Raw genomic sequence first — 14,964 nt, forward strand, 5'->3', positions numbered from 1 at the left:
TTCCTACTTTGATTAGGAAAGTCATTTTCCTCATTATTGTGGAACTTGTTTTCCTAAAGAAAATATTTTTCAAAATTTTTAATCAAACGAATATGAGAAAATTAAAAAATGTTTTCATTCATACCGAACACACCCTTAATAACCAAGGTAGGTAGAGGAACTTTCAGCACGTGGACCTGATGACTATAGAATTCAATTCACTCTCTACCTATTCTAAAGAAAACTAGCAAACTATGCCCGTGCGATACACGAGGCCTTAACATGATTAATTTGGTTGCTCACTTTAATTAGTCTTTATGGTTTGTATATTTTGCAAAGAATACCGCGATTCTCCTTAGTGAGTCTCCATGTTTTGTTTCTTTTCCTCTTATTTTCTCCTTTAATTTCTCAATTGTTGTTAAAATTTATCTTATTTTGGTTATGTTCGCCTCTTTTTATATTTAGTAAGTTGACAATTCAAATATCCTACATGTCAAGTTTATAATAACAAGATTCAAATGATATTTTATTATATTATACACATTTTTAATTTAAAACCACAAGATTCAAAAGTCTATCTTATTTCTTAAACTTCGTGTCTAGTCAAACTTAGACACTTAAATTGAGACAGAGGGAGTATAAGTCAAATGAAAGGACAATTAAGATATTGCGAACACGTGGGGACTTAAAAAGTAAACACATAAGAGGTAGAATTAATGTTAACCTTCTGAAATGTACACATGTTAATTCCTGCTTAGAGTACAATTTCACATGCTTACTATTGTTGCATTATACTAATAGAGGTGTTTGATGTAACATCAATGTATTTATAATTGCACTAAGTACAGTTCAATAACTAAATAAAAAAGAAATTCAAATTTCCGCATAAGACCGAAACTAAAATGTAAAAACTTTAAAATGAATTCAGAATTCAAGGCCAAAAGAAAACAACCGCATAACAAGGGTAAAAGGAAGAGGAAAATAGTTGTTCAAGACGCAGATTTACTTTTTTTCTTGCAATTGATTAACACAAGGGCCAAAGTCACAGAAATACGTAGAATAGACATTAGAAAATCTGATAACTTTTGTGTTTGCCTCTAACTACGTCTATATATTTGGTAAGAATTTATTTCTCGCAATGTTTATTTCTTAAACTCTGTATCTAGTCAAACATAGACACTTAAATTGAGATTGAGGAGTATATTCCCAAATGAAAGGATAATTGAGACACTGCGGACACGTGAGGACTTAAAAATGTAAACACACAAGAGGTGAAATTAATGTTAAACTTCTGAAATATACACATGTTAGTTCCTGCTTAGAGTACAATTTCATGTCCTTTCTATAATAGAGTAATAAATGAAGTGAAGAAGTAAAGAAATATGATAACGTAAAAGTGAAATACACGTGTAGGAGAATAGGTGGCAAACCAAGTAGTAGTACTTGTTAAATAAAGTGGACCCACAACCGGAAAAAGGGAAAGAAACCAAGTACAATTGAAATAAGTCTAAATTTAATGTACAACTCAGACAACTTTTTGTAAAATTTATTGTTGCTGTGTTCGTCTCTCTCGGACACATATATATACTAGAAAAAAGAAGAAATATATCAGCCTTTTGTCTTAGCCTAGCCTTTTGTCTTAGCTTCTAAGGCTGCTCCCTCGTCTGATGTTGAAATCCTATATTATTTTTTTTTTAAGAAAATTCTACTTGAGTTGCAGAAGAGGAAAAAGAAAAAATATAGAAAATTCAACTCACCCTCATTGCGTGGAAGTCTTTATAAATACCAGAAAATCTTGGTGGTTGAAATTTCTAACTAAATAAAGAATATCTTCTTCCTTTTGAAAAAAAAAAAAAGGTTTTTCTCTTGGGTAAGTAAGAATATGCTTTCAAGATCCATTTATCACAATTTTGTCTATACTAGCTGAACTTCATCTGTTAAAAAAATAAAAGATAGTACTATACCTAAAATTAAACTTTATAATGAAGACACAAATAAACAAATACAAATAATTCTATACTTCACCTGTTGAGAGAGTGATGAAGGCGTGTGAAAACACAGAGGTCGAAACTTCGTACCCAATTATTTGTATTTGTCGCATATAATCCACCCATTGCTTATATGTCCTTTCTTTTTCACTGCATCTCTTCATCTCCATTTTTACAGTATTCATATCCCTCTCTTTCTATCTCGTCCGCCACACGCATCTACTCTTACAATTTTCTTGTTCTGCTTCATCTTTTGTCGGCAGTGTCACTTTCAGGTTTCTGTCTTGTAATAATTGAGTTTCCCTTTTGAGAGAGATCACGTGAATGTGTGTAGGGGAAATTGTGTTCATTTTAAAGTTAAACAATTGGAGCTGCTGATTTGGGCTAAGCTTTAATTCCGTGTTTTGAGATCTGATTTCAATAGAAATGGGAAGTTCTGAGGAGAAAGTTGTGGCTGTGATCATGGTCGGTGGACCAACCAAAGGTATGCATTTTCATTCAAGTTTAGCACTACCATCCAATTTCTTTTCAATTCCTTGATTCATTTCGTTTCAATTATTTGAAAATACTTAGTAGTATTAGTTTTTGGATAAAAACAAAGGTATGCATTTTGATTCCAGTTTAGCACTTCCATATCACTGTTTGGAATCTGGGAATAAAGGGAATTCTTGATTCGTTTCATTTCATTTTTTTTTTTTTAATAAAGTTCAAATCTTGTGAATTCAGATCGCAGCCCTGTTCTTGTTTCCTATCAATTTTCAATTGATTCCTTAGCAATGTGTATTAACAGGTACACGATTTCGTCCATTGTCATTGAATATCCCAAAGCCACTTTTTCCATTAGCTGGACAACCAATGGTTCATCATCCGATCTCTGCCTGTAAAAAGGTAATGCTTTCTTTGTACTAATGCCAAAAGATTGTTATAGACATTTGGTGTTCTAAGTTGTAACACAAGCTGTATTCAGTATTCTTGCATTCATTGATGAATGGGGTGGGCAAAGTCCAAACTTTTATGCATTAAACTAATAACTTATGTACCATGGGTTTTTCAGATTCCAAACCTAGCGCAGATCTACCTTGTTGGCTTCTATGAGGAGCGTGAATTTGCGATATATGTTTCCTCAATCTCGAATGAACTAAGAATTCCTGTCAGGTTACATTACTTTCCTGCTCATCCGTGCATTGAATTGCTGAACTTCTCAATATGGGAGCTCATTGATGTGATGTTTCTATTGAACTTATTGTTAATAGATACCTGAAGGAGGACAAACCACATGGTTCAGCTGGAGGCCTTTACAACTTCAGGGATCTAATTATGGAAGACAGCCCGGTTTGAATCTTCACTCTTCTTGATTGTATTCTTGTGATGATCATGTATAAATTTCTCTGAATAACTAACTACAGAATTAAGTGGGGCTACTGCCTCATCATACTTAGCTATAGTTATAACTGTTAACGTGGTTATTTTATTTTACCTGGCAGTCACATATATTTTTGCTGAACTGTGACGTTTGCTGTAGTTTTCCACTGCCTGAGATGCTTGGTATATGACTCTTTCTTTCCCTCTTTATACTTCGTTCACACTTTTTTTTTCCCTCTCGTCTCCCTTTTGTTCAACGTCTCATCAATAAAGAGCACTGCAGTGATTTAGAGTTTGATTTTCCCAAGTTTTACCTTCTGCTTTGCTCCAAATTTGCAGAGGCTCATAGAAGATATGGTGGAATTGGAACTATTCTTGTCAGCAAGGTATATGAGAGTACTCTCGAATTGTTTGTCTAGTCACTTGCTATTGGCTATTTCATAGCTTATTAGCATCTATAATTCTGATTACTGCATGTTGAAAGTCTTATTTGAGTTTCCATATGGCATGTGCAGGTGTCTGCTGAAACAGCTAGTGAATTTGGAGAACTGGTCGCTGACCCCGTTACCAACGAACTGTTGCATTACACAGAGAAACCTGAAACTTTTGTACGTTCAGATCCAACATTTACTTACTCTTGGAGTTTTACTTGCATAAACTATGAAATGTGTAGGTTTATACCCATGGTTTCTTGCCTAATATGACTGCAATGCAGGTGAGTGACCGCATTAACTGTGGTGTGTACGTATTTACACCAGATATCTTCAATGCTATTCAAGGAGTATCCACTCAGAGGAAAGACAGAGGTTAGTGTATGCATCATAACTAGAGATTCCCTTGATTATGCATTAAAAGAACTGAGATTTTTGGTCCATCTCTTCCTTTGACCTCATTGTTCTAGTGCCGTGTTCACCTTAAAAGCATAATGGCTGATTTGAACACTGACGCAGTGCATTGCTGAAATTGATTGGTCTCAAGCAATAGTACTATATGGGGGGATTTTATGAAGTATTTTCTCTTCTTTTGCAGCTAACCTAAGGCGTGTATCCAGCTTTGAAGCTCTTCAGCCAGTAAATAGGTATAATTTCCCTGTCCAACTACATGTGATAGACATTTTGCTGCTACCTTAAGAGAATAGTTATCTCATTTGCAATTGCCCTCTATTATGATATCACTCTTGCAGCTAAACAATGGTATCGAGGTTCTTAGTGTGTGATTTTCATTCTTCTAATCAACAACAACAACAACAACAACAACAGCCCAGTGAAATCCCACATCTTGGGGTCTGGGGAGGGTATAATGTACGCAGACCTTACTCCTACCAAGGTAGGATGACTGTTTCCGAGAGACCCTCGGCTCAATAGAAGCATAAAAAGGGGGTCAGATAAGGTTAAAAGATTTAAAACGATATTGCAATGAAATAATGCAAGCGACACAGTAAAACAGGATAATCAAGGAATTCAAAGCGATATGGAAATACAAATCACGAAAGCGGCACAGATAAAATAGAGTAGTCAAAGTACAGAAAGTAGCAAATAATAACATAAATCAAAGCACAAGAAATTATAATGCGCTAATGCGCCTACTAATAAGGAAAGATAACGAGACTTATATACTAGCCTTCTACCCTAATGTGGGTCCTCCACACCTTCCTATCTAAGGTCATGTCCTCGGTAAGCTGTAACTGCGTCATGTCCTGTCTAATCACCTCTCCCCAATATTTCTTTGGCCTACCCCTACCTCTTCTGAAACCATCCATGGCTAACCTCTCACACCTCCGCACTGGGGCATCTATGTCTCTCCTCTTCACATGCCCAAACCATCTCAGTCGCATTTCCCGCATCTTGTCTTCCACCGAGGCCACTCCCACCTTATCCCGAATAGCCTCATTTCTAATCCTGTCGCTCCTAGTGTGCCCACACATCCATCTCAACATTCTCATCTCGGCAACTTTCATCTTTTGAACGTGAGAGATCTTAACTGGCCAACACTCCGCCCCATACAACATAGCCGGTCTAACCACCACTCTGTAGAACTTGCCCATGAAACTACTTTTCTTTTGGATGGCCTGAGCACCAAGCCTAACTTCCACGCCAACCTCCTGGGATGTCTCACTGAACTTACACTCTAAGTATTGCTTAAAAAACATGGTTGCTTCTTTCTCTTTATTGTCAAGTTCCACGCACTTAGTTGGCACTATCAGGAATCTCTAAGGGCAGACAGTCCAATCCGGATTCAACATTTATTTTACTGATTTATCTCAGCATTTTGTTTGGTGGATGGTGAAATGGGTGAAGCTTTTAATTGTAGTAGCTGATAATCACTTTTCAGGACAGAGGTTCTAGGTGCTGATATAATTTTTACCTTTAGTTTCTTAGGGCAATGTCAAATACTTATCGTCTTTAAGTTGTTGAGGAGAATGAATAATAAGCAGATTTAGAGTTGCTAAATCTTCTGAATGATAATGATTATAGTTTGTTTTGAGTTTAATTCATTTCATGTGGATGATGTTACTACACTATCATACGTTCCCTCAAGGTCACCTGTTATTTTGAGCTGTAACTGGAAGAGGTTACTGCTCACTGCTTTACTGGTAAATGCTAGGTTACTGCTCACTGCTTGACTGGTAAATGCTATTCAAAGGGCAAAGTGTATATCTTGTTGTCTTCACCGTCAGCGAGGAGTCCACCAAAACTGAAACCAGTCTTAAATCTTTGAAGCCCACACTTACCCAGAGCTTAAGCCATTTGATTATGGCATGTTCCTGTGGTCTGCTAGCACTTTTTTTTTTTTTTTTGGGTGAAGCGTGGTCTGCTAGCAGTTAGTTTGAACAAGACAATGCCACTAACATATGAAAATTGAACTGTGTGGTTGTACACCTCTAGCTTGAATCCTGTTACCTGGTCTTATAATATACCTCCTGAAAGAAGCTCTTTCTGCACAAGTATTATACGAATAAATTACCTGCTCTAGATGATGCACTCTCAGCAAAAGATAGTCAAGTAGGGGTCTCCATAGTGCAGTTACTAGAGCTGGATTATGGGTCTCTGAGTCACAGCTCTAGTAGAATTCACGAATGAGGTTTATGCTTCTTAATAGGAGCAGTAAGTTAATCTTTCTATTGAGTAATACTTAGAATTGGAAAACAAAGTTTAAAGCTACAGGTGAACCTGAAAAGGATGTCTGTTTCCTTCTTTTCCTTTCCTGATACGAGCTTATTTGACAGGAGTCTTCCAATAGACTTTGTACGGTTGGATCAAGATATTTTGACACCTCTTGCAGGGAAGAAGCAGCTATATACCTATGAAACCATGGATTTCTGGGAACAAATTAAAACACCAGGGTATGCCAATCACATAAAGTGCTCATCATACCATTTTCCATTTCAAATGTCAAGATTTGAGGTGACAGGTGGGTTTATTTCTTTTGCAGAATGTCTTTGAAATGCTCTGGTCTCTACCTGGCTCAATATAGTTCCACCTCACCACATCTTTTGGCAAGTGGGGATGGCTCAAAGACTGCAACCATCAATGGTGACGTTTATATCCATCCATCTGCTAAAGTTCATCCAACTGCAAAGGTAGATATATTCAGATACACATACAACTAATGTATTCCGATTATTATATTATGCTGTAGATCTCTGGTTGGTTAATTGAGATTAATGGTTATTTATTTTAGAGAAAAGGGTCAAATTGCCCCTTTACTATGTGAAAAGGATCGATTTTACCATCCGTTATACAATCGGTTCAAATATACCCCCACTGTTAACTATATGGTTCAAATATACCCCTCTTCCGTTACGGGTGTCCAAGGTGGACAACCAATCTAACGTGGCATTGATATTTTGATGAGGTGGAGGCCATGTGGCATGCCACCTCAGCGCCCCAACCCATTTTACCCCTCCCGCCCACATGTTCTTCCACCACTAGCATTTCTTCCCTTCCACCACCATTGCCAAAAAGTATAACGGAGGGTGAAATCGATCCTTTTCACATAGTAGAGGGGCAAATTTGACCCTTTTCCCTTTATTTTACTGCAATAACTTTTATGATATGAAAAACAGCAAGGATATGTTTACTTGTTTATTGACGAAAATTATGTTTGCAAGTATTAACAGCCTCTGTGTCCGTATGTCGTAACTCGTACACATATAGGCTCTTAGCCAAGTCTGTATTGACTAGTACATGTCTGCTACACGGTAGCTTGAGGTCATTTTTTTTTTTAAATGAATCTGATTCTTTGGTATGAATTATGTCATGTATTGCAGCATTTTCTACATTGACAAAGCTGCAACTTATAATTTTGTTTCAGTTTAAGGTAATTAGATCAATCTGATTTCTGCTTGGCGTCTACTATTAATCAAAAGAGCTAGCTCTGATTGCTCTGGCTTGCTTCCATCCTACGCCTCATAAAAATTTATCACATTGTTTTCTCTCACATCACTAATTGCCACAGACACTTCTGATTCCAGTTGCACTGATTTTGTACGCTCTTATGACCTCCTTCCTTCACCTAGAATTGACTTGTCTGTTAAAATGTTGAACAGATTGGTCCAAATGTTTCAATTTCTGCTAATGCTCGTATTGGAGCTGGTGCCAGGCTCATCAGTTGTATTATCCTTGATGATGTTGAAGTCAAGGTACCACTTTACTACATCACAGCTCATGAGATACTTTTTTTTTAAAAAAAAAAACTAACAGCTCATGAGATACTTCAATGACATTTGCTTGAATTTAACATGGGTTTCATTTTCTAGGAAAATGCGGTTGTTATTCATGCAATTATTGGCTGGAAGTCTTCAATCGGCAGATGGTCAAGAGTCCAGGTAAGTGATGGAGATGGCTATATTCTTGTTTAATATATCAAATACATTGCTAAAAAAAGATGTTTTGGCCTTGTCACCCCAAAAATATACCATGAGATAAAGTCGTTCTTAATTTGTCAGTTTGTTTGTCCTGTCCATACATAATGGCAGCTGGTTTCTCCTTTGAAATTTGGGAAGAGGGAAGAGCTGTCATACTACACTACTTTCATCAGAACTGTAGATTTAAATATTTTGGAGAGTGTTACTGATTAGTGGAATGAGGGATCAAGAGACGGATAGGGAGGGAATGGCCTATCAATCATTGGTTGACCTTCCGTTGAACCAGTCACGGAGCTCTCAACTGAGTTGTTTAGGTTCTGGAATTCCATCTCTAGTTGGGGCTAAGTACCTTTTCAGATCAAAATTGGACAATATACTTGCTATTCAGTAATGATGATGTTAAATTAGTTCCAAGTGTGTAATCTAGGTATTAAATGAAGAGAGTTCTTTTCTTCATTGAGATGAAGTAAATTTTGTGCTTGACAGTAAGAACTCATGTTGTGTGTTATCATTGTCACAAAAAAAAAAAAAAAGTAAGAACTCATGTTGATCACTAGATTCTGTGAACAAAATCAATTTCAGAGTTAGGTCTCTTCAATGAGAATTCCTAAGATTGGCTGTACTAATCCTTTTTCTTGGGGTCTATTCCATGCTAGCTGAATAGCACCTCCAGTATTTCATTTGCTTTCTCCAGTCCTAGTCTTCACATTAGGTGTCTAAGCTTAAATCAAACTGATTTCAGGGAGCAGGAGACTACAACGCAAAGCTCGGGGTCACAATTCTTGGTAGTGTATTTTTTTATTCCCAGATTCCTAGTTGTTACAGTTCTTATGTTTACAAATTGTTAACATTAAACTTTGTCGTGGTGTTTTAACTAAATCAATATATTGGAATCAGGTGAATCTGTAACGGCTGAGGATGAAGTAGTGGTTATCAACAGCATTGTCCTGCCCAACAAGACTCTTAATGTGAGTGTCCATGAAGATATCTTACTTTAAACTCAATGAGATGAATTTGGCAGTGCCCTTGTGCTTCTGCTACTGAGCCAATTCCTTCGCCGTAGGCTTGTATTACCATTTAGTTTATGTAAGTATTGTTGGTACATTTGAGTACAGAACAATTCGCTAGTTTACTGTTTATTTGTAACTTTCCCTTGTAAGATATTGCAATAAACCATAAGTTTCGTTCCTTTTTCTTAGTTTTATTTTTGGTCGCTCACCCCGTGTAATCTCAGTTTTCTCTTAATGGCAATTCATCCCAATTTATTAAGTTTCTTAAAAGGAATATAGGACGTCTGGTGGTGAAGATTTCACTCTACCATATTTCAGATACTTCTTAACCCGATTCCAAGAAGAAGAAAAAAAGATTAGTACCTGGGATCAACTTTGTGCACTTCACAATAATGGAGTTGTCAACAAGGTTGCTTACCTTTTCTTTAGGGCCTGTTTGGAAAGCCACCCAGGTAATTGGAATTGGGTGTAATTGGATGTAATTACACAGTTTGGCCTGTTTGTTTGATCAGATAATTACACAGTTAGATGGGAATTGGGTGTAATTGAGAGGGTGTAATTAGACTCTCCAATTCTCAAGAGGGGGCTGAGAATTGGGTGTAATTACATCATGTAATTATAGGGTTACTTTTTAGTTTTTTTTTTTTTTAAATTTCTTTTCTTTTTTAATTTACTTTTTATTTCTATCATTTAATTTCTTTTTTACTTTATTTTAATTTCTTTTCTTTTCTTATTTATTTTTTATTTCTATTATTTAATTTCTTTTTTATTTTTACTTTTAAATTATTTTTATTTTTAAAATATATTTTTCTTTTTATGGTATTTATATTTCATTTTCTTTCTTCTCATTCTCAACCTTTACTTCTTTTGGTTCCATGTAATTGCTCGTATTTTTTTCAGTTTTTTATTTTATTCATTTAGTATAACCGTGTTAATATTCTAATATTTGAAACTACATATCTTAATATTAGAAAGAATGAGTCATTGACAAACTTGGTATATAATGAGTAAAGTTGTTAAAGTAGAATTTCGTTGTGAACGGTTATAGACTTATATTTTCCCTTTCTTTTGAATTATAGGAGTATTTACTTATGTTACGTTGAAACTTACTTATGTAACGTTGGAATTTGACATAAGAGTATTATGTTAAATTTTTTTTCTTTTGGATTTTGAATTTAAGTTATATTTTTTATTTTAAAAATATTTGCTTTAGTACTATTGACTTGTTATTTCGCAGCATGCTGTTTATTTTTCACTTACAGTTGATAGAATTATTGTCAAACATTTGACTAATGTTATGGCTGTATTTATAAATATTCTTTTTTTGTCAAACATCCAATCTCATGATATTCTCAGAAAAAAAGGTATGCTTTTAAGTTTTATAATCAATTAAAATATTATTAATTTGAAATTATATATCAATTATTTTTTTACAATATTAGTTACAAATATACGATTATTAATTAACATATTTTCAAGAAAAATGTATTATTAAATAAATAATTTAATATCATTTATATATGCTCATGTTTTTTAAATATTAATTTTAATTTTTTTATAATGAAATTTTATTTTTAAATTAAACTAACCGTGTAATTACACATGTGCAACCAAACAGCACGCTTGTAATTACACTGTAATTACGTTGTGACAAACAAACAGGTCGTGGTAATTACAATACTGTGTAATTACTAGGCTATGTAATTACTAGGGTAATAATTACACCGATTCCAATTACCACGTGGAATACGTTTGACAAACTTTCGTAGTTGATAATTAAGTAAAATATAAACGTTCGTAATTATAATGATAGTGAATGGTAGAGGATATACATAACAAATAGATGGTAAATGAATTTTATTTTTAAATAAAAAATCCATCTTGAGATTACGAGAGATTAGACATACGAATATCCAGGTAAAAAATGTCCTTAATTAAGCATCCCTACATAACATTTTTTGTGCTATTATTACCGCAAAGTAACTCCTATAATATTATTTATTACTATAATAATTTTTGCATGGTTATTCACCATATAAATAATTAAAGCATCACAATTCCATCCACCCTCGAGTCCTCCCCTCCTATCTTTTCTCTTTTATTATTTTTTATTAAAATTATAAGCCACTCCATGGCCACTTGACAGAAAGAAAATAGATAGTACTAACTAATAAATTAAACGGAGCTTCTATACAATTTTGCATGTCTAAATATGATTTCAAACCATGATTTGAAATCATGTCCAAACGGCTCCTTAGTACTATTTCTGTCTCCAACCGCAACCTTCACTCTTCAGCCTCCTCTTTTCCATTTCTTTTACTCTCATTTTTTCTATCGTCTGATTTTCTTGATCAGTTTTCTGGTCATAATATTTTTTTCCACCCAATTCTTTGTATATTCATGCATATATTTATATTCTTCATTTGATGCTTGGTACGTGTAGATAGGTTTGATTGATGAGGTTATTTTATGTATTAAATCAAACAATTGTGTCAGTTTTTTTATAGAGAAAAGACATTATTTTCCCCCCGAACTTGGCACGAAAACTCAATTTAGCAATTAAACTTAACTTCTAATTATTTACCCCCTAAAGAACATATGTTTCAATTATTTTTCACCCTAAAAAAATAAGACCACTCTCACAATGTGAGGTGTAGTACACTCCTGCATTGCCGTGTCATTGCCACATCATTGCCATGTAAAAAATTACCAACCCTTCATTTTTTTTTCTTTTATTATTTCTTCTCTTTCTTCTTCTTTCTCCCTTTTCCCTTTTTTCTTCTTTCTCCTCATCCTCACCACACTTATAGCAACCACCACCGCCGCCATAACCATCGCCTCCTTAAATCAACCCAACTGAAAAATTCTATCTTTGTCAAAAAAAATCTTTTATTAATCATATTTTCACGTTAATTAATTCCTAATCAATTATTAAAATTCATAAATCACATTTTTTCCAACATTAACTTCCACCCACCTGCACCCACCCACCACCCTTTCTTCTTAAACACCCCACCCCCCCTTTTCGCCTCACACCAGTCCATTTGAAGGGCAATTCGTGCAATTTCTTCATTATTGAACATTGCAATTTCTTCATTACTCAACTAAAGAAAAACACATCAACCAAATAGCTTATATAATCAATATTTTACAGTTCCAATTGTCAAAGACTAACCCATTTTCAACAGAAAAAAAAAAAAGGAAAACCATTAAGAGAATTAGGATGGAACCTTACGGGTATTGAATAAAAACTTGGAGAAATTGGGGTTCAGTAGAGGGAGGCAAGGATGGTGGGAGGGTTTTTTTTTTTTTTAAGCCGAATTGATGGTAATGATGGTGTTGTGAAGATGGGTGGTGACGAGGTGGCTTAAGGGTGGAGATGGGTTGGTTTGGGGTGAAGGAGATGGTGGTTTGTTGGTCGGGGTTAATGGGCGATGGTAGCGGTGCAGTGGTGGTGTGATGGAGATCAGTGGGTGAAGGTGATGGTGGGTCACGGTGACGATGGGGTTTTAGGGGGTGGTCAGACGGTGGATCAATGATGTGGTGGTTGTTTTCAGGTGGGATGACGGCGTCGGGCGTGGCAACGAGAGAGGGGGATCGGGGATTGTGAAGGAGGAGGTTGAAAAAATGGGGAAGATTGGGTTGGGGCGGGGGTTGTTATTTTTATTTTATTTTTTAATTGTATATTATATATATATATATAATATCAGCGGGTCTACCTTTTTGTATTCTTCACTCTCTTAATTTTTTTTTGCCACGTCAGCATTTGAGGTTGGATTTAATTAAGATGAAAGTTCTTTGGGGATATTTAAACGCTCATAAAGTTTAATTGCTAAACTGAGTTTTCGTGCCAAGTTCGGGAGGACAGTCTTTTCTCCTTTTTATATCTATAAACAAAATCAAATCAATAAAATAGAGTTTCTATCAGGGTTTTTTTGCTTTTTTCTTGGTTCGATGAGAAACATTTATAACAAAACTAATTTGTTTTTTTATGAAATATGATGCAAATGCCATACTATTTCATACAACCATATACCCTAATGCAGTTCATTTTAATTAAAAAAAAAAATTACACACGAAACTATCAATTACAATACAATAAAAGGAGGAAAAAAATTCATATCATGCACGGGAGCTTCAACTTCTAAAAGGTGGGCTCTTTTAACTTTATAAAATGTATATACTTGAAAAAACTTGATTAAAAATAGATGGATTGTTACGAGGGACAACAAAAACATCAGAGATGTAATTGATTCGCTTAAATTAAATGAATATATATAATGTTGGGTTAATTTATCTTAGTTTGACTTCTTTTTTTTAAAGTTAAAATCAAATCAAATTAAGTATGATCGATTTTTTTCTTCATTATCAAACCACTCAATTATTATTTTTCAATTAACTCAACTTATTGATTTGTTTCTCAATTTATCGATTTGTTTCCGGTTTATCAATTTTCTTTATATACCCTACTTGGTATAATGGTACTTTTGTGCACCGGCGGAATGACGGAAAAATTACTTCAATGGATATTTATTATTGCTCAAATGTAACTTAAAAATTAAAATTCAACTTTTTTCTTTTTATCATTATCTTATTCATTGTGAATGACTTTACTTGTTTAATTAATTAGTTATGGAAATACAAATTACAGAACATTACTAGTAATTCTTTTCAATGTACATGTCGTCTTGTGCTATCAAATGGCTCGTGTAAACAAACTAAAATTATAAATTATTTTTGTCTAAGCTTAGCAAAATAGAGATTAGTTAAGGGGGTTGGACTTTGGAGTAAGTGATGGCCGGAGGGGTATCAGGAGGGTGAATTGACGAAATGGTGGTGGGAGAAGCGAGAGGAAAAAGTTAAAATGAAGTGGGACCTGCAAGCACTTGTCAGTTAATGGAGACCCTTACACAACTCACAAGTACGGCACGGCATACCTCACACACCATAAATTTGTTTCTAGTTTGGTGCAAAGTCATTGGAGTACATCAACACGCTCTTTACCTATGTCAACGAAGCGTCAATCAGCTGTTGCAATGGGAAAGCAACGTAAGCCGAGGGCCAAGGATCGGAATAAAAGAGAGATGAGTATGGAGGAGAAGCATAAATTAGGCGTTGGATTGCAAAGTTTACCGCAAGAGAAGATGCCGCAGTTAGTGCATATTATAAGGAAGAGGAATGAACATTTAGCCCAAGATGGTGAGCTCGACATTGACACGGAGACTCTATGGGAGCTTGATCGCTTTGTGGCCACTATTTAAATCAATGTTAACATAAAAAATCAATGATGCCAGAAAAGACAACCCCCTTAATGTCAAAAGAAATTTGGAAGGTTGTTACTTATCATAAAATTTATATATGCTCCCTCTGATTCTTTTTTAACTCATCAGCTTTTAAATCACTCGCTTGGAGATATGATCAAATTATACAAATTAGCATAGGCATATATATCAATAATCAAATACAATAAAATTAAAATAACATAAAAGAAAATAAAAATAAAATAAGACAAGTCCCATATTTTTTTTTTTTAAAGAAACATACTTAAAGGAGTGGACTTTCATTGTCAATACACTTATGCTGGAGTAGATTAAACGAAACTTAAAAAGTGCAAAGAAAGGACAAACGAAACAGGCATTTGTCAAACATCAGCATAAATTAGCAATGGACTATATATTTTGGTATTCAAATTGATTATAATATTCTTGTGACTTGTGAGACGCGTAGGAAGAAGCTATGTATGGGTTGATCAATATTG

General features: G+C 34.7%; 1 protein-coding gene across 1 annotated transcript; it reads left to right on the forward strand.

Moving 5' to 3' along the window:
• Window positions 1-1,932: 1,932 nt before the first annotated feature.
• LOC132632760 (uncharacterized) lies at window positions 1,933-9,400 on the forward strand. The gene is made up of 15 exons (XM_060348828.1): window positions 1,933-2,451; window positions 2,758-2,855; window positions 3,022-3,122; window positions 3,221-3,299; window positions 3,452-3,512; window positions 3,669-3,715; window positions 3,845-3,937; window positions 4,045-4,135; window positions 4,359-4,407; window positions 6,556-6,672; window positions 6,762-6,909; window positions 7,879-7,971; window positions 8,089-8,157; window positions 8,939-8,981; window positions 9,094-9,400. Exons 1-15 carry the CDS (start codon window positions 2,394-2,396, stop codon window positions 9,192-9,194), a joined length of 1,248 nt encoding a protein of 415 aa, XP_060204811.1. The 5' UTR covers window positions 1,933-2,393; the 3' UTR covers window positions 9,195-9,400.
• The last annotated feature ends 5,564 nt before the right edge of the window (window positions 9,401-14,964 follow it).

Source organism: Lycium barbarum, chromosome 3 (genome assembly GCF_019175385.1).
Source record: "Lycium barbarum isolate Lr01 chromosome 3, ASM1917538v2, whole genome shotgun sequence".
Lineage (NCBI taxonomy): Eukaryota > Viridiplantae > Streptophyta > Magnoliopsida > Solanales > Solanaceae > Lycium > Lycium barbarum.

What these genes read in the sequence shown, in the direction of transcription:
- LOC132632760 (XM_060348828.1), top strand. Translation starts at nt 2,394, where the DNA reads ATGGGAAGTTCTGAGGAGAAAGTTGTGGCTGTGATCATGGTCGGTGGA. An exon ending in TAATTATGGAAGACAGCCCG is followed by an intron (nt 3,300 to 3,451) that starts GTTTGAATCTTC and finishes TTTACCTGGCAG; the next exon opens with TCACATATATTTTTGCTGAA. An exon ending in TCCACTGCCTGAGATGCTTG is followed by an intron (nt 3,513 to 3,668) that starts GTATATGACTCT and finishes CCAAATTTGCAG; the next exon opens with AGGCTCATAGAAGATATGGT.